The sequence below is a fragment of the Pelecanus crispus genome, chromosome 7, assembly GCF_030463565.1.
Source record: "Pelecanus crispus isolate bPelCri1 chromosome 7, bPelCri1.pri, whole genome shotgun sequence".
NCBI lineage: Eukaryota > Metazoa > Chordata > Aves > Pelecaniformes > Pelecanidae > Pelecanus > Pelecanus crispus.
Window position 1 is genome coordinate 24,253,601 of NC_134649.1, and position 23,448 is coordinate 24,277,048.

Genomic DNA, 23,448 nt, shown 5'->3' on the forward strand with positions numbered 1-23,448 from the left:
CCCGTACCCGGCGTTCCTGACTTCTCCCTCTCCCCTCCCTCCAGCTGCCACCGTGGTGGGTGCCCTGGGGTCTGGCGAGGCTGTGAGTGCTCCAGCAGCTCTGCAGGCAGTGGGGCTCTTGCCTTGCTCTCTTCAAGGCAGCTTAGTGGCGGGCGCTGTGTAAGCAGCCGCCTCTTTGTCACCCTCTTAATCTTTAGTGTCTACGGGGGGGGGGGGGGGGGAGGAGTGGGGGGGATCAATCAGCCATGCGATGAAGAATTAAAAAGGTGCTGAGCCCCAGCCCTGTAACCCTAAACCCCGTGACACCCAAGCTACCCCCGCTGTGCGCCACCACAAGCCACGGTGGGGGTGTCACCCTGCCACCATGTGTACCCCCCTGACCCAGCATTGCGAGGCTGAGATTGTGGTGGAGGTGGGAGATGGGGCTTGGGGTAGGGACCCCCATATGTGCCCCCTCTTGGGACCCACTGGGTCCTATAAGCACATAAGCCCTTCGCTAAGGCGGTTAGAGGGGAATAACGAAAAGTGGTAATTAAGGGGGGTAATTTCCCTGCCCCCCAAGTAATTAATTACCTGCCTTGATGGTGAAGGGAGGGGGGAATGCTCGGTGGGGCCCCCCCAAAGTGCCTTAGCCCCAGTGGTCAGCACAGAGCACCCTCTGTACCTCAGTTTCCCCTCTGGGGGGGATGCAGGGGTCCTCAGGGGCTTTTGGCCTGGGCTGCTGACGCCGCATCAGGTGGGGGCCAGGTGGCCCCTGGTGTTACGCAACCACCGCTAAACCCTTGTCATGACAGGGCAGCACAATTTGGGATTTGAGGGCTTTAGCTGCTAAACCCCCCTGCCCAGCTCAGGGGGATGGTGGGTGGCCACCGTCACCCAGCCTGGGTTGTCCCCAGGGATGGGCCAGGCTGTGGCCAGGGGTCCCCAGCCCCCTGTGTCTCTCCCGGGGTGGGGCTCAGTGTGCGGCCCGGGGGTGTCGCTGCTGTCTGTGGCCCGGACAGAGGCATCCCAGGGGACAGGCGCTGGCAGCAGGTTCCTGCTGAGGGTTGGTGGCAGTGACACCAGTGGATCTGGGGGCTGGGGGTCACCCCTCCGTCATCCCTGTCTGCTGCATGGTGCCATCATCCTGCCTGCTGTGTGGCTCCATCCCTGCTGTCTGCAGCATTTCTCTATCATCCTGCCAAAAACCTCCTTCCATCCCCCTGCCTGCAGCATTGCTCCGACCTCCCCTGCCTGCAGCACGCCTCTATCATCCTGCCTGCCTGTAGCATGACTCCACCACCCCTGCCTGCAGCATTGCTCCATCCTTCCCTGCAGCATGGCCCCATGCCCCCTGCCTGCAGCACCCCTCCACCCCTGCGACCCCCATCCCCACCCATCCCATCCCACAGCCTCCCATCTCATGGCAGGCCCCCGCCCTGACCCAGATCTCTGACAGCCACCATCTGCAGCAGCAGCCACCCTCCTCCCTCGGCAGAATTATGACGCTAGGCTAATGCGGCAGGAGCAAGCTGTCATCTCGCCCTGCCTGTCCCTTGCCTTGCAGCTTAGGTGCCTCCAGACCCTTCAGCAGACCTTCACCCACTGGTGAAACAATGCCCAGTGCCTGATCTGGGGGCACTGGGAGCACCCACACCCCAGGGTGCCAGCCCGCTCATGGGTGACACAGGGACCCAGGCGCCTGCTGCTGGGAGGCGCCATGGAGTGGCCAGCATGGCCATACATGCTGAGTCGGCTAATTTGCCCATCCCCTCCTTGCCATCAGGTAAAAGCCAGCTCCAGAGCTGGGATTTGGGAGGGGGATTAGCCAGGCCAGCCATCTGCTGCCAGCCAATCATCATCACGCCCCGGAAAGCCAATAATTACAAAAATATGGTTTCCCACATTGTTTCTCCATTAGACCCAGCTGGGTGCTGTCCCCAAGGTGGGGTCCCCATGGAGCAGCACCCTGACCCCCTCCCGGGGCTGAGCACCCCGTGAGCACCCAATCTAGGCATCCATGGGGGCTCAACCCAGACTGTTTTCAGGGACCACCCTGAGTAGGCCCGACACCACAACTAAGGGGCTGCAGGCGGCAGGGTGGGGGTGAAGGAGCAAACACTAAAGCCCATGGCCGGGTCGTGACTTAGCTCAGTGACAGACACTGGGGCAGATGCCATGGGATTACCCAGCCTAAAACCTTGGGATCTGAGCCCCTTCTCCCCCCAGCAAGCAGAGAGCATTTAATTACTAATTTACTAATTGCCCAAAGATGCTGCTGACGGGCTTGAAACCTGTGGTCAGGAGCAGCCCCAAGGCTCTGGCCACACTAATCCCACCGGCCATGGGGAGCAGGCGGATGCACCCTGGCCAGGGGACAACTCGGCTGGGGACATCGGGTTACCCAGGGAGGCACTGCTGTCCTGGCAGCCCTCCTCCTGCCAGTGATGGCACAAGGTGGTGGGGAATGTGAGGAGACAGTGGGGACAAGGAGGTGATGGTGGGGACCAGGAGGAGACAATGGGGCCCAAGGGGAGATGGTGGGGACTGGGAGCAGATATGATGGGGACCAAGATGGTGGGCACCAAGAAGAGACAACAATGATCAGGAGGGGATGGTGGGGACCAGGAGGAGACAATGGGGACCAAGGAGAGATGATGGGGACCAAGGAGAGATGATGGGGACCAAGAGATGATGGGAATCAGGAGGAGATGTTTGGGACTGAGGGGAGATGGTGGGGACCAGGAGGGGATGATGGAGACCAAGAGGAGCCAATGGGGATGAAGGGGAGATGACAGGGACCAGGAGAGGACAACAAGGATCAGGAGGGGATGATGGGGACCAGGAGGAAGTGATGGGGACTGGAAGGGAATGATGAGGATCAGAGGGGACAATGGGAACCTGGATGTTTTGATGGGGACCAGGAGACAATGATAGATGGTGGAGAGCAGGAGGTGATGGTAGGGACCAGGAGGGGATGATGGAGACCAGGACAGGACAATAGGGACCACGTGGGGATGATGGGGACCAGGAGGGTGTGATGGGGATGAGGAGGTGGCAATGGGATGCAATAGGGGTGGATGGGGATCGTGAGGGCTGGGATGGGTTGATGAGGACTGGGAGGGGAAGATGGGGATCAGGAGGGGAGAATAGGGACTGGGAGGGGATGGTGGGGACCAGGAGGAGACAATGGTGACAAAGGGGGACGAAGGGAACCTAGAGGGATGATGAGGACCAGAAGATGATGATGGGGCCCAGGAGCCCATGATGAGGACCAGGAGGGGATGATGGAGACTAAGAGGGGACACTAGGGACCAGAATGGGGTGGTGACAACCAAATGGTACATCAGGATGGGACAATGGGGACCAGGAGAGGATGGTGGGGATCAGGAGGGGACAAGAGCAATCAAAAGAAGACACGAAGGTCTGGGAGGGTACAAGATGGCTGTGGGACTGGAGGTGGCTGGGAAGGGTTAATGCGGCCACCCAGCACAGAGCCATGTCCAGGACAGGCTCCGATTTCAGCTGTAATTAGCTCTTGTTTATTGGAGGCTCTATGATAAATGATGCTGTGGAGGTTTCCTGATGACAGAGGGTGACAGCTCTCATGTCACCCGCCCATAGCCCTGCCAAAGTCTTTGCTGACCCCTGGCACAAGGATTAAAGTTTAATGTGGCTCTGGAGCTGACCCCGGGCACGCACTGCCCCAGGGACACAGGGCTAGGGACAGGCTGGTGGCCATCCCTTGGGCTACCTTCAGGGCAAGAGGCATTTTGGCACCAGTCCAGTGGCTACTGGCTATTGGTGCATTGCAGCCATGAAGCCATTTCATGACTCCTTTGGGGTCACCCAAGGGGTTCATTCATGAAATGTCACACCAGGTTGGGTTTTCCCCCCTGCGATTGGCCCCGAGGAATGGGCTCAGTGCCATGGTGGGGCCGGTCAGTGTGGTCCGGGCACATTCCTGGGCACCTGTGAAGCCATGTGCAGATGCCAAGAGCCACAGCAGTGCTTGCCAGGGTGGGTTGAGGTCCTATCCAGCAGCCACCTTTGGAGCAGCAGCTGATCGGGGACCACAGCGGAGTGAAGGGACCTTGGAGGCATCCCAGAGGCAAGGGAGCCAGGCACTGCATGAGCGCCAGGGCTGGCATGGTGCCTGAGACTGCAGATTGGGTTTCGTGGGCGACATGGCACCACAACCACTTGGGGACAGAGAGGTTACCGAGGTGGGGCTGGGCACAGGCCCATGTCCCCAGCTCTCTAGACATTATGTTTTCTCCTTGCAGATGAACCTCCTCACCCAGGTAAAGGGGGAGCTGGTGGGGAGGGCACCCACACCCAGGCAGTCCCACCCCTCCCCGTGGCACCCGGCACCCATGGACTGCATGGCTGGGACCTGCCTGGTGCTGAGTCTGAGGGTGCAGGGGCGGGGAGTGGGTCCTGGGAGGATGCTCTGGGCTAGGGATGGGTGCTAGCAGGGACATATGCTAGCAGGGGTGGGAGCTGGCAAGGGTGGGTGCTAGCAGGAGTAAGTGCTAGCAGGGGATGGGTGCCAGCAGGGGATGGGTGTTAGCAGGGGTGGGTGCTAGCAGTGGATGGGTGTTAGTATGCGTGGGTGCTAGCAGGGGATGGGTGACAGCAATGGTGGTTGCAAGCAGGGGTGGGTGCCAGCAGGGGATGGGTGCTAGCAGGAATTGGTGCCAGCAAGGGATGGGTGCTAGCAGGGGATGGGTGTTAGCAGGGGTGGGTGCTAGCAGTGGATGGGTGTTAGTATGCGTGGGTGCTAGCAGGGGGTGGGTGACAGCAATGGTGGTTGCAAGCAGGGGTGGGTGCCAGCAGGGGATGGGTGCTAGCAGGAATTGGTGCCAGCAAGGGATGGGTGCTAGCAGGGGATGGGTGCTGGCAGAGGCTGGGTCCCAGGCTTGCTCTGCCCCCTCTACCCACAGGTGAGCACCCTGGTGCAGACCCTGAGAGCCCCGGATGGGCCGTTCCTCCAGCCCCGGCGCTGGCTAGGCTCCTGGGTGCGACAGGTTTGGGGGTACTGGCACAGGGACCTGGCCAGGGGCTCGGGCAGGGGGATGGCGGCGGTCCAGGCAGGGGCTGTGCCATGACACTGATGCCCTGGGTCCCATCTCCCCAGTGCCACTGGGGCTGACACCAGGTGTTTGTCCCTCCAGGTGAGCAGCTCCAGGCAGGTAAGTGCCGGAGTCCCCTCTGTGCCCCGCACCACCCGTCTCACCCCTGGCACAACAGGGCCAAATCCTGCACACCCTGCCTTTTCCTCAGCACCCATGGGTACTCAGCACTAGAGGAGATGGCCCCTTCTCAGCGGGTTTCCGCATCCATGGAGACCCAAGCTGTGCCCAAGCCACCGGGGATGGGGGACGAGCCAGCACGTTGGAATTGCTGCCGCTGTTCCCGGGACACCGGTGGCCCTGAAACATGGACGGGTCCTCAGGTGGTGGCCGGGGTGGCAAGCACGGTGACATTCTTTCTCTGCGAGGGGCTGCTGGGCCAGCACTTCGATGTGGTCCCTGATGGGGTGGCCGAGCCCCAGCCTGGGGATCTCTTCCTCTTCCCGCTGGCCTCGGGGGGCCCCAGCTGGTGGGGCGCCCATGCTGGTGTCTACTGTGGTGATGGGGAGATCATCCACCTGGAAGGTGAGCCCTAGGGGGTGGTCACAGCGTGAGGATGTCCCCATGGAAGGGAGACAGGGTACAGCATCTTCTCCGCCCCACAGGCAGCTCGGGGATGTCCCCATTGGGGATTGTGGCCAAGCATGGCAAGAGCCACCTCCTGCGGACACGGGGCCCAGCCAAGGTGCTGCGGAGGAAGGGAGGGCTGGATGCAGCTGCCCTGCAGCAGCGGATCCGGGCAGCCATGGACCAGGCAGTGGAGTACGACGCTGTCACCTGCAACTGTGTCCACTTTGCCCTCACCCTGCTGGGGCTGGGCCAGCTCGACAGTGCCACACCAGCTGCCACCACCATGGTGGGTGCCACCACTCCAGGAGGCCCCGACACCCACTCCAGCCAAACATCACCACAGCCCATCTTCTCTCCTAGGTGTCCCCAGAGCTGCAGTGATGGAGGTGGTGATGTGCCCGGGGGACGCGTGGGGCTGGAGCATCCTTCCCTGGGGGACCAGTGTTGCGCTGGCAGCTGTGACATCCCTCTTGCATGGCAATAAACGGTTCTGCATGGAAAGCCTGTGCCAAGCCTGTTTGATTTGGGGGGGGGGGGGGGGTTCACTTTGTTTTCCTTTTCCCAGAAGCTGCCAGCAAGCGATGTCTGTCCCACCTTGGCACATCTTGAAGGCTGCGGCCGCTCTTTGCTCCCCATGGCCTCCTGAGACAAACAGATGCCTCTTTTGTTGTCACCGTTTGATTTTGAGCATCAAAATAAATATTCCCTGGCTGCTGGGTTGAAAACTGGCCAAATGGCTGGAACACATCTGGTTGGAGGCCAGTCACTGGTGGTGTACCCCAGGGGTCAACACCGGCTCCAGTCCCAGTCAACATCTTCATTACTGGTCCGGTTGACAGGGCAGAGCATACCCTCGAGTTTGCTGCTGATGCCAGACTGGGAGGGGTGGCTGATGGGCCAGAGGGTCGTGCTGGCACCCAGAGGGACCTGGACAGGCTGGAGAAGTGGGCCAACAGAAATCTTATGAAGGTTCAACAAGGGGAAGGTGCAAAGTCCTGCCCCTGGGGAGGAACAAGCCCAGGCACCAGGACATGCTAAGGGGTGACCAGCTGGAAAGCAGCTTGGCAGAAAAGGCCCTGGGGGTCCTGCGGGACACCAAGTTGACCATGAGCCAGCAATGTGCCTTTGGGGCACAGCAAAGGCCAACAGCATCCTGGGCTGCATTAGGAGGAACATTGCCAGCAAGTCAACGGCAGTGATCCTTGCCCTCTGCTCAGCACTGGTGAGGACACCCCTGGAGCACTGCATCCTGTGCTGGGCTCCCCAATACAAGAGAGACATGGACATACTGGAGAGAGACCAATGAAGGGCCACCAAGGGTCTGGAGCATCTCTTGTATGAAGAGAAGCTGAGAGGGCTGGGGCTGTTCAACCTGGAGAAGAAAAGCTTCAGGGGGATCTTACCAGTGTGTATCAACACCTGATGGGGGGTGTAAAGAAGACAGAGCCAGGCTCTTCTTGGTGGCACCCAGTGCCAGGACCAGAGGCAATGGGCATGAATGGAAACACAGGAGGTTCCCTCTGAACATCAGGAAAGAGCTTTTTCACTGTGAGGGTGACTGACCCCTGGGCACAGGTCACCCATGGATGTTCTGGAGCCTCCATCCTTGGAGGTATTCAAGTCACCTGGACATGGTCCGGGGCAAGGAGCAATAGGTTGAGTGAGGCTGGACCAGATGACCTCCAGAGGTGTCTTCAACCTCAACCATTCTGTGATCCTGTGAAAATATTCCTCCACTGGGATTATTTAGAGCTGCTTCGGGTCTCTCTCTCTGAGCTTTCTTTTGGGGACTCTTGCGGTTCCCACAGTCACAGGAGAGTTTCTGGGAGGCTTCGCTCCCACCAGAGGGGAAGTTTGATTCCCCAGCGAGGAGGAAATGTCCCCATGGCTTCTAAGGGGAAGGGAGCAAAACCAAGAAGCTGGGTGCCTGATCAGGCTGGGGCTGGAGGAAGGTCTCTTGGAGGTGGGTGGGGGGGTCGCTGCATGACACACACTTTTGGAGACACCCTTCAGGTCCTCTGACTCAAGAGCATTTCCAGAATCTCCCACATCACCTCCGTCCATTCCCAAACTTAACATTTAAGGTGGAATTAGCAAATTAAGCCCAGTTTTAAGAAGTGGAAAAACACATATGGGGCTTGTACTGCTTTTTGCTTTTGCTTTCAGCCTTTCTCCACCTCTCATGTGTATCAGGAAGGATGTGAGGTCAGGTTTGGCCCCAGTGCCTGCCAACCCCTCCATCCCAGCTGCATTTCCCACAGCCCTTGGTGGAGGTGTGAGAGCCCAGCTCCATCACCAGCTCCAGCCCAGAGAAAACAATGTCAAGTAGCAGCAGTAGCCTGGTAAGGATTCTCCCATCTCTGCACCCCATTGCAGGCAGCTGCTCGCACCACCGTCGCACTGGGACAGGGAGGGGGATGATGAATGGGGCTTGTCCTGGGATGTATCCAGCTTGAAGAAGTTGGGAAGGACAGGTGACTTTTACCCAAGCCAAGCCCTTGCACCTGGCAGGAGCCATCGCAGGCAGGGCATGATGGCAGGGTGGGACCCTGCCCTCCATGCATGGGCAGGACAGCAGGAGCACAGCACTTATGCCCCGTTTCTGTTCCTCCGCTGTCAGCGTGGGGAGTTGGGGGGTGTTCGGGGGTGATGGGGCTGGTTCTGCTGCCTCCTCACCTTCCCTCCCTGGTGTGGTTGGCAGAGGGAGTATGAGGCATTCAAGTTTCTGTTCCACAAGAGTGTGCCTGGGCATGGGGAGGTCTTCAAGGTGGTGTCAGAGAGCACGTTGCAGCCCAGGGACATCTTGCTCCTCCCCATGGACACCAGCTCTGGCCTCAGCAGCAGCAGCTTCAAACACACAGCCGTCTACTGCGGGGATGGAGAGGTCATACACTTCCAGACTAAGCACCTAAACCCCTGCTCATGTCTGGGATGTGGTTGTTGCCAAAAGGCGGCTGGCAGTGTGGTGGCTGGGCCAGAGCGATAGGCAGCTCTCGGTTTTCCAGTTGTGAACATTTTGAGCAACAGTGGTCGGATCAGCAAGGAAGGCTTCAAAGCCATGAAAAAGGAGAGGAAGAAATGCCAGATTTACCAGAAAAAAGGCGGGATCAATCTCAATGACTTCCATAGTAAAGTCAGGGAGGCGATGAACAGCAAAGCCAAGTATCACTTGGGCAAAAACAACTGCATCCACTTTGCCCTCTATCTCCTGGGCTTGATGGACTTCTACATGCAACTGGTGAGCACAGAGCTGGGCGTTACAGCCACGGTGGGACAGCTCCTGCACCCACAGCCAGCCCTGCTTTTGCATCCTGACCCAATTCCCCCTGGGGCTGGCCCATGGGCAGTGGGGACAGCGGTGGGAAACAGCTGAGCCCCCACACATGGACAGCTTTCTCTTGCAGGTGGAAATCCAAAATGGAGGTGGCAGCTACGGCAGTAGGGTTGTGAGTATCCCCAGTATCAGCCTTCCCTGGCAGGGCTGTGGGGTCTCCGGGAGGGCTATGTGGTCCCCAAAGAGGGCTGGTGTCTCCAGGAGAGGTGGAGTCCCTGGGAGGGATTCAAGGTCCCCAAGAGGGCTGGGGTATCCAGGATGGCTGAGGTCCCTGGGACGGCTGAGTCCTCAGGACGGAGGGGGTCCCCAGAGAGGGCTGGGGTCCCCAAACAGGGCTGGGGTCTCCAAAGGGGGCTCACTTCCCCAGGAGGGCTGGGCTCCAGATGCCATGGGGCAGGAAGGGCAGGGGGTCAGGGGCTGCTTTCTGGTGCTTAATCACTGTGCATTAATTAGATTTAGTTAATTTTGCTACCTTGCCCATTTTCCCTCACTGCCTTACTCCTGCACGATGGGGTGAGAGAGCTGCCCAGCTGGCAACCAGCCTTGTTAGCTGCAAAGAAAAACAATAACTGAAATATCTGCCAATATCAATAATTACCCGTGAAGAATATAATAATAATAATATCTATAATAAGAATAAATAATACAATACGTAATATATTATATATATCATACTATATACCATATCCTATATAATGTATAATGTTTCATATATAATGTAATATAATATATAATATAGAATAGAATAGAATAGAATAGAATAGAATAGAATAGAATAGAATAGAATAGAATTAATATAATCTGCAATATAATATAATGTAATATATGGTATATAGTATACAATATATAATGTACACTATCTAATGTATTATGTATGAAATAGTAATATACTGTAATATAAGATGTAATACAATGTAATATTATATAATTTAAATATGCATAATTATATAATCTGTTATGTGAGATATATGATAGATACTATATAAGCACATCCCAAACGCTACTACTAATAATATCCCAAATTACGCCCATTTTACCGCTGACTAGCACCCAAACCTGTGCAGGTGTGGGGGGGTGCAGGGCTGGGGACCCCTTTTGGGGGTGAAAAGCCCCCTTCTCCCCCCAAATTTAGGGAGGGGTCGAGCCGCCTGGGCGAGCCCCCCTGAATCCGAGCATCCCTGGAGGGCGGGGAGCGCGGGGAGCGTGGGGCGGGCCCCGTCCCCGCATGACGCTGACATCAGTCCCGACATCCCAACCGGCCGCATCCCGACCGCATCCCGCCGCCATGGCGGCCAGCCCGGCCTACGGGGAGGAGAAGGGGGGCTCCTCCAGCCTGGGGGAGCCCGAGTACGGCCACGACCCCGCCAGCGGCGGCATCTTCTCCTCCGACTACAAGAGGTGGGGACGCCGCGGAGGACAGGCCGAGCCTGGCCGGGTGGCCGCCCCGGCGGGCCTTGGCCGCCATCCCCGCCGGGGCCGTGGTACCCGACTCGGGGCTGGCCACGGTCCCCGGCGTGGGGATGAGGATGAGGATGGGGACAGGGAACGCGGTCACGCCACCGCCACTGCAGGTTGCAAAGGCCGGGGAGGGTTTCAGGGGAAAACCGCGGGGTTTTGGAGATGGTGTGGCGGGGGCGATGCGTGGGGACCCGCACTGCACCCCCCACCCCTGGTCTGGGGGCATGCCGGGCACGGTGTGTCCCCCCCAGGCTCTGCTGGCTCCTGTGGCTCTCACAGGGGTCCCCGGGTGACGGCACCCCGCCCCCGCTGAGGTCCCCAGCGGGGAGGGGGCTGAGAAATGTCACCCCTGCTGGGGCAGGCTGCTGGGGGTGGGGTGGGGACAGGGATGCAGAGGAAGGTGGGGGGTTCCCCGGAGCTGTGGGAACGTGGGGGTCCCTTTGTCCCCCCAGCCCTGGCAGCGTCGCCACCCTGACCTGCTGGCAGTGTCCCCATTCAGGCAGTGTCCCCCCAGCCCTGATGCACTGTGTCCCCCACTCTGGCAGTGTCCCCCAACCCTGGCCCCCCCAGCAGTGTCCCCCAGTCTGGATGTATCCCCTGCCTCTGTCCCCCCACTGGCAGCATCCCCCACCCTGACCCACTGGCAGTGCCCCCCACTCTGGTAGTGTCCCCCTAGTCCTCATCCCCTGGCAGTGTCCCCCCATCTGGACGTGTCCCCCCTCCCTGCCTTGCTAACAGTGTCCTCCAGTCTGGCAGTGTCCTCCCCTCCCTGATCCCCTGATACTGTCCCCTGCTCTGGCAGTGTACCCCCAGCACTGTCCTGCTGGCAGTGTGCCCCAGTCTGGCCAGGTCGCCCCATCTCTGGCCCCTCTGGTAGTGTCCCCCAGTTTGGCAGTGTCCCCCCATCCCTGATCCCTGGCAGTGTCCCCATCACCTGCGTGCTGCCCTTCCCCAGAGCCCATTCCCTTGTGGCCACACCAGATCTGTCACTGTCCCCATGAACCGTGCATGGCCCATTGGGCAAGAGAAATGCCCCCCAAGTACCACCCCACTACCCAGCTGGGACACCCACAGGTGTCCCATCATGCCACCCCACCACCCAGGTGGGTGTCTCATCATGACATGGGGTCCCTGGCCAGGACTGAGTCCCTCAAAGCACCCAGGGAAGGCGTTTCCTGCAATGTCCCCAGACCCCAGCTGCAGGACAGGTGTCACTTGGGACGTGACACCCCGGGGTGGCCTCATCCACCTGGAAGGGCATCAAGATCATGGCTGCAACCCAATCCCAACAACAGCATCAGGTTTCAGCCGGCAGTGCTGGGAGGACGAGCTGGGCTGCAGCCCTGCCACCATCCCCAGGGCCACCACCCCTGGCCAAAGCCATGCTGTCCCTACCGCTGGTGCAAAAGCTGCTGCAGCAGCTACCGGCAGGGCCAGCCAGATGGCCAAAAACACCGGTGGGCAGTGACATGGCCGAGGAGGTGACAAGCCCGGTGCTGGCCACTGAGGCCGGACAACCTGCCTGCTACAGCGCCCTGCGAGCTGACGAGCTGCAGCTGCTTGCTGGCCCCAAGCCCATGGTGGCCACTGGCACCCGGCCACCGCCACGGTAAGACCTCCCCCAAAGGAGCTCCCCAGGACCCTCCAACAACAGTGGCTCTGGCTGAGCATTGTCCCGTGGGTGCCATCCCCAGCTGCTGTGGGTGGACGCAGCCTTGCAGGTCCCCCCCCCGGTTCAGTGGGGATGGAGGTCCCTTAGAAGAGGGGACAAGGGTGACAACCAGAATTATAAAAGGGGACTGTGGTGGCATTTTCCCAGCCCAGGGAATGGGCCAGGGAAGGGGTCTGCCTCGGGGCACACTGGCACATCCATGCCACCATGCCCAGGAGGGGACAAGGGACACCCAGCCAAGCTGGGCTGGTGGCTGGGATGGAGCCGGTGATGGGCACCTGCTCCCTGGGAAGCAATGTGGGGACATCCTAGGGTGACAATCACAGCCAGGCTGGGATGGGGTCCTCATCCCAGCACCCAGGGTGGGGACAGAGCTGGGTGCCAGCGCCACGCTGGTCCCTCTGGCTCGTCTTTCACCTGGCTGTAACCTAACTCCTGTCTCCATAAATATTGTATGGCAAAGGGTTGGGTTGCCAGCCTGATGGCAGGCTGGGAGCAAAAAAAAAGACTAAAAATGGTTAAAAATGGCTAAAAATGGAAAATGGAATTCTTTTTTCCCTTGGTGCGGTGCAGGCATGATGACCTCAAGGAGATGCTTGATAGCAACAAGGATTCGCTCAAGCTGGAGGCCATGAAGAGGATTGTGGCGGTGGGTGTTGTTGCCACCAGTGGAGACACTGCCTGTGTCGAGCCAGGCTGTGCTGAGCTGTGCCGTGCCATGCTGGCTGCCCCATGTCACACTGCTCCTTTACCCCCTAGATGATCGCCCGGGGTAAAAATGCCTCTGACCTCTTTCCAGCCGTGGTGAAAAACGTCGCTTGCAAGAACATCGAGGTGAGGAAGGACTTGGGTGGCCCTGGTTGCATCCACGGGTGTCCCCAGGGTCTGGCATCTCCCCTGCAGGAGGGTTTGGGTGATGGGCTGGGTTTTGGGGGGGCTCTGAGGTGGCTCCACCACCTTCACCCTGCAGGTGAAGAAGCTGGTGTATGTCTACCTGGTGCGCTACGCAGAAGAGCAGCAGGATCTGGCATTGCTCTCCATCTCCACCTTCCAGCGAGGACTCAAGGTGGGGTGGTTTGGGAACCTGGCGGGGGGGGCAATGGGGGCAGCAAACCCCCCACGGCTGCGCTGCAGCCCCCCACATGTCCCCACAGGACCCCAACCAGCTGATCCGTGCCAGCGCCCTGCGGGTCCTCTCCAGCATCCGCGTGCCCATCATCGTGCCCATCATGATGTTGGCCATCAAGGAGGCCGCCTCAGACATGTCCCCATACGTGCGCAAGACGGCCGCCCATGCCATCCCCAAGCTGTACAGGTAACAGGCAGTCAGCTGCTAAATTTTGAGGGTACCAATAAGGGTCCAGTGGTGGGGTCTCAGCTGCTTGGTGCAGGCAGGGACAGGCAGAGATGGGGGGGAGTTTGGTCTGGCCACACCTGCCCTGCTCTTCCCTTGCAGCCTTGACTCAGACCAGAAGGACCAGCTCATCGAAGTGATTGAGAAGCTGCTGGCAGACAAGACCACGGTGAGCAGGGTGCTGTGTCTCCCCTGCCCCCAAATCTGGGGATGTCACCATCCCCGCTGACCCAGCGTCCTTGTGGGGATGCAGATGTCCCTACCAAATTGGTGTCCTCGTAGGGATGCAGCCATCCATGCAGAGTGGGCATCTTTGCAGTGATGCTGCTGTCCTCACCGAGCCAGCATCCTCATGGGGATGCTACCATCCCCACTGGTACGGCATCCTCATGGTGATGCCACCATACCCACTGAACCAGCATCCTCACGGGGATGAAGACATCTCCACCAAATTGGCATTCTCACAGGAATGCAGCCATCCCTGCAGAGCTGTCATCCTTGTGGGGATGCTGCTGTCCCCAACAGGCCAAAATCCTTGTGGGGATCCCACCTTCTGCACTGAGCTGACATCCCCACAAGGAAGCCACCATCACCACCAAACCAGCATCCTTCACAAGGATGCCACTGTCCCGACCGAGCTGGCATCCTCATAGGGATACAGCCATCCCTGCCAACCCAGCTTCCTCGCATGGTTGCCACTGTGCCCCACTGATCGAGCATCCTTGCAGGGATGCAGCCATCCCCACCAAGCTGGTATCCTCATGCAGGTGCCACCATCCCCACCAAACCAGCATCCTCATCATGATGAAGATGACACTACCCTGGTGAGTCACCCTGGGCTTTCCCTCCCCAGCTGGTGGCCGGCAGTGTGGTGATGGCATTCGAGGAGGTCTGCCCAGAGCGCATCGACCTCATCCACAAGAACTACCGCAAGCTCTGCAACCTGCTTATCGACGTGGAGGAGTGGGGGCAGGTGGTCATCATCAACATGCTGACCCGCTATGCACGCACCCAGTTTCTCAGCCCCAACCAGAATGTGAGTGCAGGAGCCTCGGGGTGCCCCAGGAGCCTTGGGGTACCCTGGGAGCCCCTGGGGAGGTGGGGTGAATGGGGGGGTGCTGTTGGGGGGTGCAAGGTGTCCCACCTACCGGCAGGAATCCTTGCTGGAGGAGACCGCTGAGAAGGCTTTCTACGGCTCCGAGGAGGAGGACGCCAAGGATGCCAAGGCAGAGGCAACCTCACTGGCCAAGCGCAAGCCCTACATCATGGACCCCGACCACCGTCTGCTCCTGCGCAACACCAAGCCCCTGCTGCAGAGCCGCAATGCAGCGGTGAGCCCCCTGCCCCAGTCCTGTCCATCCCTGGAGGCCACTGGTGGTGTCCAGCAGCATGGGCTCATGATGTCCCCACTTGCCAAGGAGCCACCAGGGTGCTTGAGGGACACCCAGGAATGGGCATCCCCAGGGATGGGCTTCCTCTGGGTGCTGCCAGGTGGGACACTGGGGGACACAGCCATCTCCCAGGGTGTCCCCATGCTTGCCAGGTGATGCTCAGGTGTGTCCCCACAGGTGGTGATGGCCGTGGCACAGCTCTACTTCCACCTGGCACCCAAGGCGGAGGTTGGTGTCATTGCCAAGGCACTGGTGCGGCTCCTGCGGAGTCACAGGTCTGTGGCACCCAGGTTGCGGTGGTCCCCTACCCAGCCACCCCAGTTGGTGGGACCCATGGGGAGCCCCAAGACCCTGGGAGATACCCCCAAAAAGCCCATATCTGCAGAGACATCAGGTTGGAGCAAATTGCCAAAAAAGAGGCCTTTTTGGCCCAGCCCAGTCCAGACATGGGGTGGCAGCACAGTGGAGGTGGGTCCTGCCCCATCTTCACAGGGACTTGCTGAGGAAGTCCGGCCCTGCCCCGCTGATGGTGGTCCCCTCTTTGTTCCCACAGTGAAGTGCAGTATGTTGTGCTGCAGAACGTGGCCACCATGTCCATCAAACGGCGGGTGAGTCTCAGACTCGGTGTGGGAGGAGTTGGCCCTGTTGTCTCTGGAATGGAATGAGGGTCACCAGGGCCAGCTGCCTGTGGGTGGCCTTGGCGAGGCAGGGACAGGGATGGCACTAATGCTGCTGGCTCTGCATGCAGGGGATGTTTGAACCCTACCTGAAGAGCTTCTACATCCGCTCCACGGACCCCACACAGATCAAGATCCTCAAGGTGAGCTGGAAACACCCAGCAGAACCCATCACTGGTGGCTTTGGGGCTTCATGGAGCCCTTCCCTGTGGGGCTGCTGTCCTCCATGCCCTGGGGGCAGGAGGACAGCAAGGACTCTGTGCCCTGGCACCATGCCCCCATGCTGCCCGTCTCTTCCTCTTTCCTGCAGCTGGAGGTCCTCACCAACCTGGCCAATGAGACCAACATCTCCACCATCCTGCGGGAGTTCCAGGTATGCCATGACCATACTGAGGCCACCAGGGTGCCACCCTGGCATGGCTCTGGGTGCCAAAACACCACCATGAAGGGGATGGAGGAGAGCTCCACCAGGAAGAGTGGGCTAAGGCCATGCCAACCCCATGGGTGGCTCCAAAGAGCCCCAATGTGTGACCACCACAAGGGGGGATGCCCAGCACTGGCATCTGCGTGACATGTCGTATGTCTCCCCCATGCCTGTGCAGACCTACATCCGCAGCATGGACAAGGACTTTGTGGCGGCCACCATCCAAGCCATCGGGCGCTGCGCCACCAACATTGGGAAGGTGCGGGACACCTGCCTCAATGGCCTGGTACAGCTCCTCTCCAACCGGGATGGTGAGTGCATGCCATGGGGGTGAAACCAGGGCTCCATCACTCTCAGGACAGGACCCTGCTGAGGCCAGGTCTCTGCCCACAGAGCTGGTGGTGGCCGAATCTGTGGTGGTCATCAAAAAGCTGCTACAGATGCAGCCAGCCCAGCACAGCGAAATCATCAAGCACATGGCCAAGCTCACCGACAACATCCAGGTGGGTTGGGGCATTGTGTGGCCCGCAGGACCAGAGGAGTGGCAGCGGTGCCATGTGCCTGGGGGCATTTTGCAGGTGCCAATGGCACGGGCCAGCATCTTGTGGCTCATTGGCGAGTACTGCGAGCACGTGCCCAAGATTGCGCCCGATGTGCTGCGCAAGATGGCCAAGTCCTTCACCAACGAGGAGGACATCGTCAAGTTGCAGGTCATCAACCTGGCGGCTAAGCTCTACCTGACCAACTCCAAGCAGGTACCAGGGATGTGGCCCAACAGTGTGCTGCAGTTTCCCCACCAGGGAGGGAGGGGCTGGCTCTGAGCACATCCTCTGGTGCAGAGCAAGCTGCTGACCCAGTACGTCCTCAACTTGGCCAAGTACGACCAGAATTACGACATCCGTGACCGGGCTCGCTTCATCCGCCAGCTCATTGTGCCCACCGAGAAGAGCGGGGCCCTCAATAAGTATGCCAAGAAGCTCTTCCTGGCCCAAAAACCCGCTCCCATCTTGGAGTCCTCCTTCAAAGGTACCCACTCCTGGCCACAGGGCATGGGGACACAGGGCCAACTGTCACCATGGTGCTGCATGGCTGTCCCCGAGCTGCTGCCACCTCTCACCCCGCTATAGATCGGGACCATTTCCAGCTGGGCTCCCTGTCCCACCTGCTCAACACCAAGGCTGTGGGCTACCAGGAGCTGCCCGACTGGCCAGATGAGGCCCCTGACCCCTCCGTGAGGAATGTGGAGGTGCGTGGAGCAGCCCGGGGTACAGGGGTACATGGGGGGGCCAAGTTGGGGGCATCATCTTGAGGTCTTGGGAGAGCCCCAGAGGTGCCTACATGCTGCTCAGATGCCCCATGCCCCCTCTCTGATGCCCACACACCTGCTTGGGGACAGGAGCAGGGGCAAGGGCTGCTGTTTGGGACCCCCACCCATGGGTGATGGGCCCGCTCCATCAGCCCTGTGCTGGCAGGTTCCTGAGTGGACCAAGTGCACCAGCCGGGAGAAGAGGAAGGAGAAAGTGGAGAAACCTTTCTACTCTGACTCGGAGGGAGAGTCGGGGCCCACGGAGTCAGCGGACAGCGGTGAGGACCTGGCGGCGTGGCAGGGGCCACTGTGGTGGGGTATCAGGCAGGGGTCACTGTGGCAGGGACATCAGGCAGGTGCCACCATGGTGGGGCATGGGGCAGGAGCCACCATGATGGGGCATCAGGCAAGGAATGCCATGGTGGGGCATGAAGCAGGGGCCACCACAGTGGGGCATCAGGCAGGTGCCACAATGGTGGGGCATGGGGCAGGGGACATTGCAGTGGGGACATTCCATTGTGGTGGGGCCATGGCAGGGGACATGGAGGGATGCAGCAGGGGGATGTGGGGTTGCAGTGGGGGGAAGCAGGGATGTGGTGGGGGGTTGTGGGGATGCAGTGTGAAGATGCGGGGGAGCAGTGGGGATGCAGTGGAGGGATGCAGGGATACAGTGGGATGCAGTGGGTGGATGTGGAGATGCAGCAGGATGCAATGGGAGGATGCGGGGATGCAGCGGGATGCAGTAGGAGGATGTGGGGATGTAGCAGGAGGATGCAGGGATGCAGTGGGAGGATGTGGGGATGCAGCAGGATGCAGAGGGAGGCAGTGGGAGGATATGGGGATGCAGTGCAGATGCAGTAGGAGGATCCAGAGATGTAGTGAGATGCAGTGGGAGGATGCTGTGGGGATGCAGCAGCAGGTGTGGGGATGCAGTGGGAGGATGCTGTAGGGATGCAGCAGCAGATGTGGGGATGCAGTGGGAGGATGGAGGGATGCAGTAGGATGCAGCAGGGAGCTGTGGGGACATGGGGGGATGCAGCAGCAAGGTTGAGCCATGCCCCCTGCAGAGCCCGAGTCCATCAGTGAGGAGAGTGGCAGCAGCAGCAGCTCCAGCAGCTCCAGTTCTGGCAGCGAGGAGGAAGAGGAGGAGGAGGAGGAGGAAGAGGAGGAGGAGGAGGAGGAGGAAGAGGAGGAGGAAGGCAGCAGGGAGCAGTCGGAGGACAAGGAGGAGGAGGAGGAGAAGAGGATGAAGAGAAAGGAGAAGGAAGGCTCCCAGAAGGCAGCCCTGGGGAGCGTGGGCAGGTACCCCCTGGGAAAGTGGGGTGCCCCCAGCCAAACCCCACCCCTGTCCCCCCCTGAGCTGGGCTCTCCCCACAGCCCCAGTGAGGAAGAGAAGGAGGAGGAGAAGGGGGCAAAGAAGGCCAAGAAGAAGGCATCGCAGGGGCAGAAGAGCCGCGCTGAGACCTCGTCGGAGGAGGCCAGTGCCTCCGAGAGCAGTTCCTCAGGCTCTGACGCAGGCTCCGAGGCAGAGGCCAAGCAGAAGAAGGCGGTGAGGGCCAGGCTGGGCTTGGGGGCAGTGCGGGGACCCCCAGACCCCCCGTTCACACACCTCCTGTCTCTCTGCTCCCTTGCAGCCCCCCAGCAGCAGGGCTGGCCCCAAGGAGATCTCCCTGCTTGACCTGGACGACTGTGAGTGGCTTCCTGGGGCATGCAGGATGGCCGTTGTGGCAGTGCTGGGGAAACTGAGGCACGGGCACCCGCCCCAGTGGGGCCAGGGTCCCGCAGGTCCTTTGGGGGCTGCTGAGCTGGGACGGGGATTGGTGGGGTGAGCGGTCCTTGTCCCCAGAGGATGGCTGTGGGACGGGTGGCTCTGCCAACGGGACTGTCCCTGTTGGGGCTGTGCCCATGGGACTGTCCCCATGCGGCTGTGCCCATGGGGTTGTGCCTACAGGGTTGTCCCCATGCAGGTGTGCCACCAGGGCTGTCCCCATGGGGCTGTGCCACTGGGGCTGTCTCCAGGTGGCTGTCACATGGGGCTATGCCCACTGGGGTTGTCCCCATGGCACTGTCCCCACAGGGCTATGCCACTGAAGCTGTCCCCATGGGGCTGTGGCTCATCAGAGCTCCGTTAACCCTTTTGTCCCCCCACCCCCCGTAGTCACCCCCCTTCCTCCCCAGCCCATCCCCTCCAGCAACATCGTCTCCACCAGCCTGGTGACCGACCTGGAGGGCCTCACGCTCACTGACACCTCCCTGGCACCTGCTGTAAGTGACCCCAACGTCCTTCCTGGGGAGCTCCTTTGGACACCTGCCACCTGCAGGGGCCTCAGGGAGCCCACACCAGTCCCTCGGTCCCTCACAGCTGCTGAGCCCGGTGTTCGGCACAGTGAGGACCTATGAGCTGCTACACCGCATGGCAGGCGAGGGGCTCTCGGTTGAGTACTGCTTCAGCCGCCGGCCCTTCCCAGGGGACCCCCACATGGTGGCTGTCCAGATCCAGTTCTCCAACAATACTGACACTGAAGTGAAGAGCGTGCGCGTCAGCGAGCCCAAGCCGCTCTCCGGCATGCGGATCCAGGAGTTCCCCGAGATCGGTATGGCACGGCACGGCATGGCCTCGATGCTGCAGCAGGGACGGGGACAGGGGTTGGCTGGTGGAGGGGACATGGGACACAGTGGCAGCCCTGTGCTTTCAGAGCGCCTGGCGCCCGGGGACACGGCCAGCGTGGTGATGGGCATTGACTTCTGCGACTCCACCCAGGCAGCCAACTTTCAGCTGTGGTGAGTGCCAGGCACCAGGCAGGACAAGATGGGTGTCCTAAGGGATGGGGAACAGCAGGGCAGGACACAGGTGCTCCAGGGGACGGGGAAAGTGGAATGGGCACCAACATCCCTCCAGGGGACTTGGGGCACCAGATGATAGGTAACAGCCATACCGGGCATGGGGTATCCCAGGGGATGGGATGGAGGACAGCACGACAGGGTATGGGGTGCTCCAGTGCACTGGGGACAGCTGGACAGGGCATGGGATACCCCAGGGGACAGCAGGACAGGGTATGGGGTGCTCCAGGGCATTGGGGACAGCTGGACAGGCACCAACATCTTTCCAGGGGATGGAGGACAGCAGGAGAGGCCCCAGGGGACAGTGAGACAAGGTCCCTCTGGGGGATATGGGACAGCCAGATGGGCACCAGGGTCCTTCCAGGGGAGGGGGGACACTGGGATGGGCATGGGGTGGTTGGGGGACAGAAGGACAGGCACCGGGGTCCTTGCAGGGGACAAGGAGGCAGCAGCAGCCCCAAGTCCAGCCTGATAAGTTCCTCCTATTCCCGAGGCCTTTTGTGCCTCAGTTTCCCTGCAGCCACCCCCTACCCAAGGCAGGGACCAGAAGCGGGACCCGGGGGGAACATTCTGAGCATGTGCCCCCCTCACTCCCTGTCTCCCCAGCACCCACACGCGCCACTTCTACGTCTCCATCCAGCCACCCGTGGGGGAGCTCATGGCCCCTGTCTTCATGAGCGAGAATGAGTTCAAGAAGGAGCAGGGTGAGTGGGGGATGGGGACAGGGACAGGGTGGCACACGGGCACCCACCACCCCAGCACCAATGCTCACTCCCCATTTTGTCCCCTCTGCTGCCCTCGCCGTGGCCCTAGAGCACCTCACGCGGCCGGGCGAGGGTAAGTGGCCACTGGGCCAGCCCCTAGACTAGCTCTGATCCCCTCGTCCCCTCTTGCACCCCCCAGCCCGTGAGTCAGGGTGACCACCCTGGCACCAGAGTGGCCCTGCTGGGTCCCCTGTGCAGCGTGGAGGGCTCGTGCCACCCCTGGCACTGCCAGCACCGTGTCCAATGAGTGATGGGGACACCCTGGCCCCGCATCCCTGTGCTCCTGGAGCAGCACCATCCCCACCCTGGCCCCACCAATGGGGGTCTGTGCTGAGCAGTGGGTGCTCGGTGCCCTGCAGCACCCAGCCCCGTCGCTGCCAGGGACCAGAGGAGCCTGTCCCCAGGGACGTGACTGCTGCTGCTGGGCAGGGATGAGCCCGGGAAGGGTTATAGAAGGATTTTCCTGAATCTGTCTCTGCCGGGCTGGAGAGGAGCAAGCAGGGCAGCCAGTTCAGGATGTTGGGGGTGACCTGGATGCAGGGAGTAGGAAACTAGAGGGGCTTGGTTTGGGGATGGCAAAACGGGGCCTGGCAGGGACATATCTGCTGGGTGCATGGCTGGAGATGGGCAGGTGCCTCTGCTGCCCGCTCCAGGGAAGCTGACAGGCATGAGTGAGATCACAGAGAAGCTGATGCTGCCCGAGAAATGTCAGAGCGACCACACCATTGTCCAGCAAGTGACCTCGGCTGCCAATGTGGGACGCGTGCCCTGCGGTGCCAACAATGAGTACAGGTAGTCAGATCCCCACACCAGGACCAGGCAGGCGCTGTCACCTCTCCGGTCCCACCCAAATCACAGTGGGGACACTCAGGGCTTCCTTTACGACAAGGAGCCTTCATGAACCCACACGTGAAGGTGGTCATGGGTGGCAGACACCTCCCTGGTCCCCACCAGAGCATCCTAGGGGACGGGAGGGTGATGGGGGGACAGTTCGCCCTGAAGCCTTGTGTTCGCCGGCGGGCAGGTTCGCGGCCAAGACCGTGACCAGCGGGAGCCTCGTGCTCATCACCCTGGAGCGCCGTGAGGGCGCCGCAGCCCAGCTGACCGTCAACAGCGAGAAGATGGTTATCGGCACCATGCTGGTGAAGGACATCGTCCAGGCCCTGACACAGTGACACCCAGACCCTGCCACACCCATGGCCCTGCCCTCCCACCCCCCCTTTGCCCCACACTGCTCCCCAAAACGCACCCTGCCCCAATTTCTGCCGGGTTATTCCCTGCCCCGATCCCCAGAGGGGCAGCAGGCAGCGACCCTTGGGCCAGCTTTGCCACTGGGAGGAAGGAGTGGGACGGGGCGGACAGGACACAGGGCAATGTTCCACTCAGAGGGGCAGCAGTGGCTCCAGCCCCCACGGGAGCACAGTGCACCTCCAGCCCCCAGCCCCACGCCACCGTCTCCCAGTGTAACCCCTATTTATTATGGCCAGGATCTCCCAATAAAGCTCTTCTCAAACCCGCTCCCTTCCTCTCCTCTGCTCTGTATGCACACCAGCCGGATCAGCCCCAAACTGCCCCCAGGCCAGGCTCTGCCTTCCTCCCCAGGGCAGCAACAGGGGACATCAGAGAACCAGCCTTCCCTTAGGCAACTGGGAACATGCGAGTCCCCTGGGGGTGGCACTGCTTGAATCTGGTGGCTGCTGGCTCTTGGAGAAAACCCAGCACTGACACACAGGGTTGGGGTAAACCCCCTGGGGCTCAGCAGAGGGTGGGAGGCATTTGGTTTTGACCAGGGATCTGAGGAGTCCTGCGAGGTTTCCAGCTATTTATTCAAAGCAGAATTGCTCATGCTTTGACCAAAGAAATACCTGCTACTTCAGGGCTGGGTCTGTTCTGCAGTGCTACTGGAGGGATTCCTGGGGCCGACTCCAAGAGGCTTTTCATCTCCAAACTGGGGGGGGGGAGGAAATTTGACTCTTTATCAAGATCTCTCCTCCCAGCATGGATTGGGTGGGATTTAAGAGAGAGCTTGCTCTCCCTTTCCAAAGCTGCAGCCCAGCGGGAGCCAGGCCCCGCACTGGAGGGAGATGAGCAAAGGACACGCAGGAAGGCCTGAAGCCCGTATCGCCTCAAGTCTGACCCCTTCTGCTGCTGCAAAAAGGGTGAGGATCTTTCTGCTTTTTCCAGCACGTGGGTAGGAGATGGGATAAAAGTACCTTTTTTTTTTTTATGGTGACAAAACACCGGCCAGAACCACAGCACCACCAACCGCCGGGCATAAAGCATTTGCTCCTGCAGGGAAAATGCTCCATTTCCACAACAGCAGAGGCAAGGGCGAGAGCCAGAGCGCTCAGCGCTGCCTCACACCCAGGGGGCCTGAATTCAGGAGCTGGTGGCGCTGCCACCACCCCATGCTCCTTGGGGGGGAGCCCTGTTTTAACCCCTTGGGGGCCCCCTTGCCCTCACAGGGAGCACAGCGCGCACCGCAGCCTGCGTGTGGAGAGGTGCCTGCGCTGAGGCGGCCCCAGGGAGGCTCAAGCCGCCGC

General features: G+C 60.5%; 2 protein-coding genes across 7 annotated transcripts; both read left to right on the plus strand.

Annotated features, from left to right (window-relative positions):
• The first annotated feature begins 4,265 nt into the window (after positions 1 to 4,265).
• Positions 4,266 to 9,477, plus strand: LOC104029510 (uncharacterized). Its single transcript, XM_075714214.1, has 7 exons — positions 4,266 to 4,283; positions 5,157 to 5,174; positions 5,438 to 5,639; positions 5,720 to 5,970; positions 7,851 to 7,884; positions 8,690 to 8,922; positions 9,472 to 9,477. Exons 1-7 carry the CDS (start codon positions 4,266 to 4,268, stop codon positions 9,475 to 9,477), a joined length of 762 nt encoding a protein of 253 aa, XP_075570329.1.
• An 826-nt stretch (positions 9,478 to 10,303) lies between these two features.
• On the plus strand, positions 10,304 to 22,080 carry AP3B2 (adaptor related protein complex 3 subunit beta 2). 6 transcript variants are annotated; one of them, XM_075713723.1, is made up of 28 exons: positions 10,304 to 10,416; positions 12,722 to 12,797; positions 12,908 to 12,982; positions 13,119 to 13,214; positions 13,303 to 13,463; positions 13,605 to 13,671; positions 14,356 to 14,538; positions 14,657 to 14,833; positions 15,071 to 15,168; positions 15,447 to 15,501; positions 15,642 to 15,713; positions 15,881 to 15,943; positions 16,173 to 16,305; positions 16,388 to 16,497; positions 16,573 to 16,749; positions 16,834 to 17,020; positions 17,122 to 17,240; positions 17,467 to 17,578; positions 18,368 to 18,602; positions 18,678 to 18,849; positions 18,935 to 18,989; positions 19,459 to 19,565; positions 19,663 to 19,894; positions 19,997 to 20,081; positions 20,748 to 20,845; positions 20,955 to 20,978; positions 21,559 to 21,697; positions 21,930 to 22,080. In XM_075713723.1, exons 1-28 carry the CDS (start codon positions 10,304 to 10,306, stop codon positions 22,078 to 22,080), a joined length of 3,372 nt encoding a protein of 1,123 aa, XP_075569838.1. The 6 variants fall into 6 exon arrangements, with proteins under 6 accessions (XP_075569838.1, XP_075569839.1, XP_075569840.1 ...); XM_075713724.1 differs by having other exon boundaries at positions 18,684 to 18,849; XM_075713725.1 differs by lacking the exon at positions 20,955 to 20,978.
• Positions 22,081 to 23,448: the final 1,368 nt, after the last annotated feature.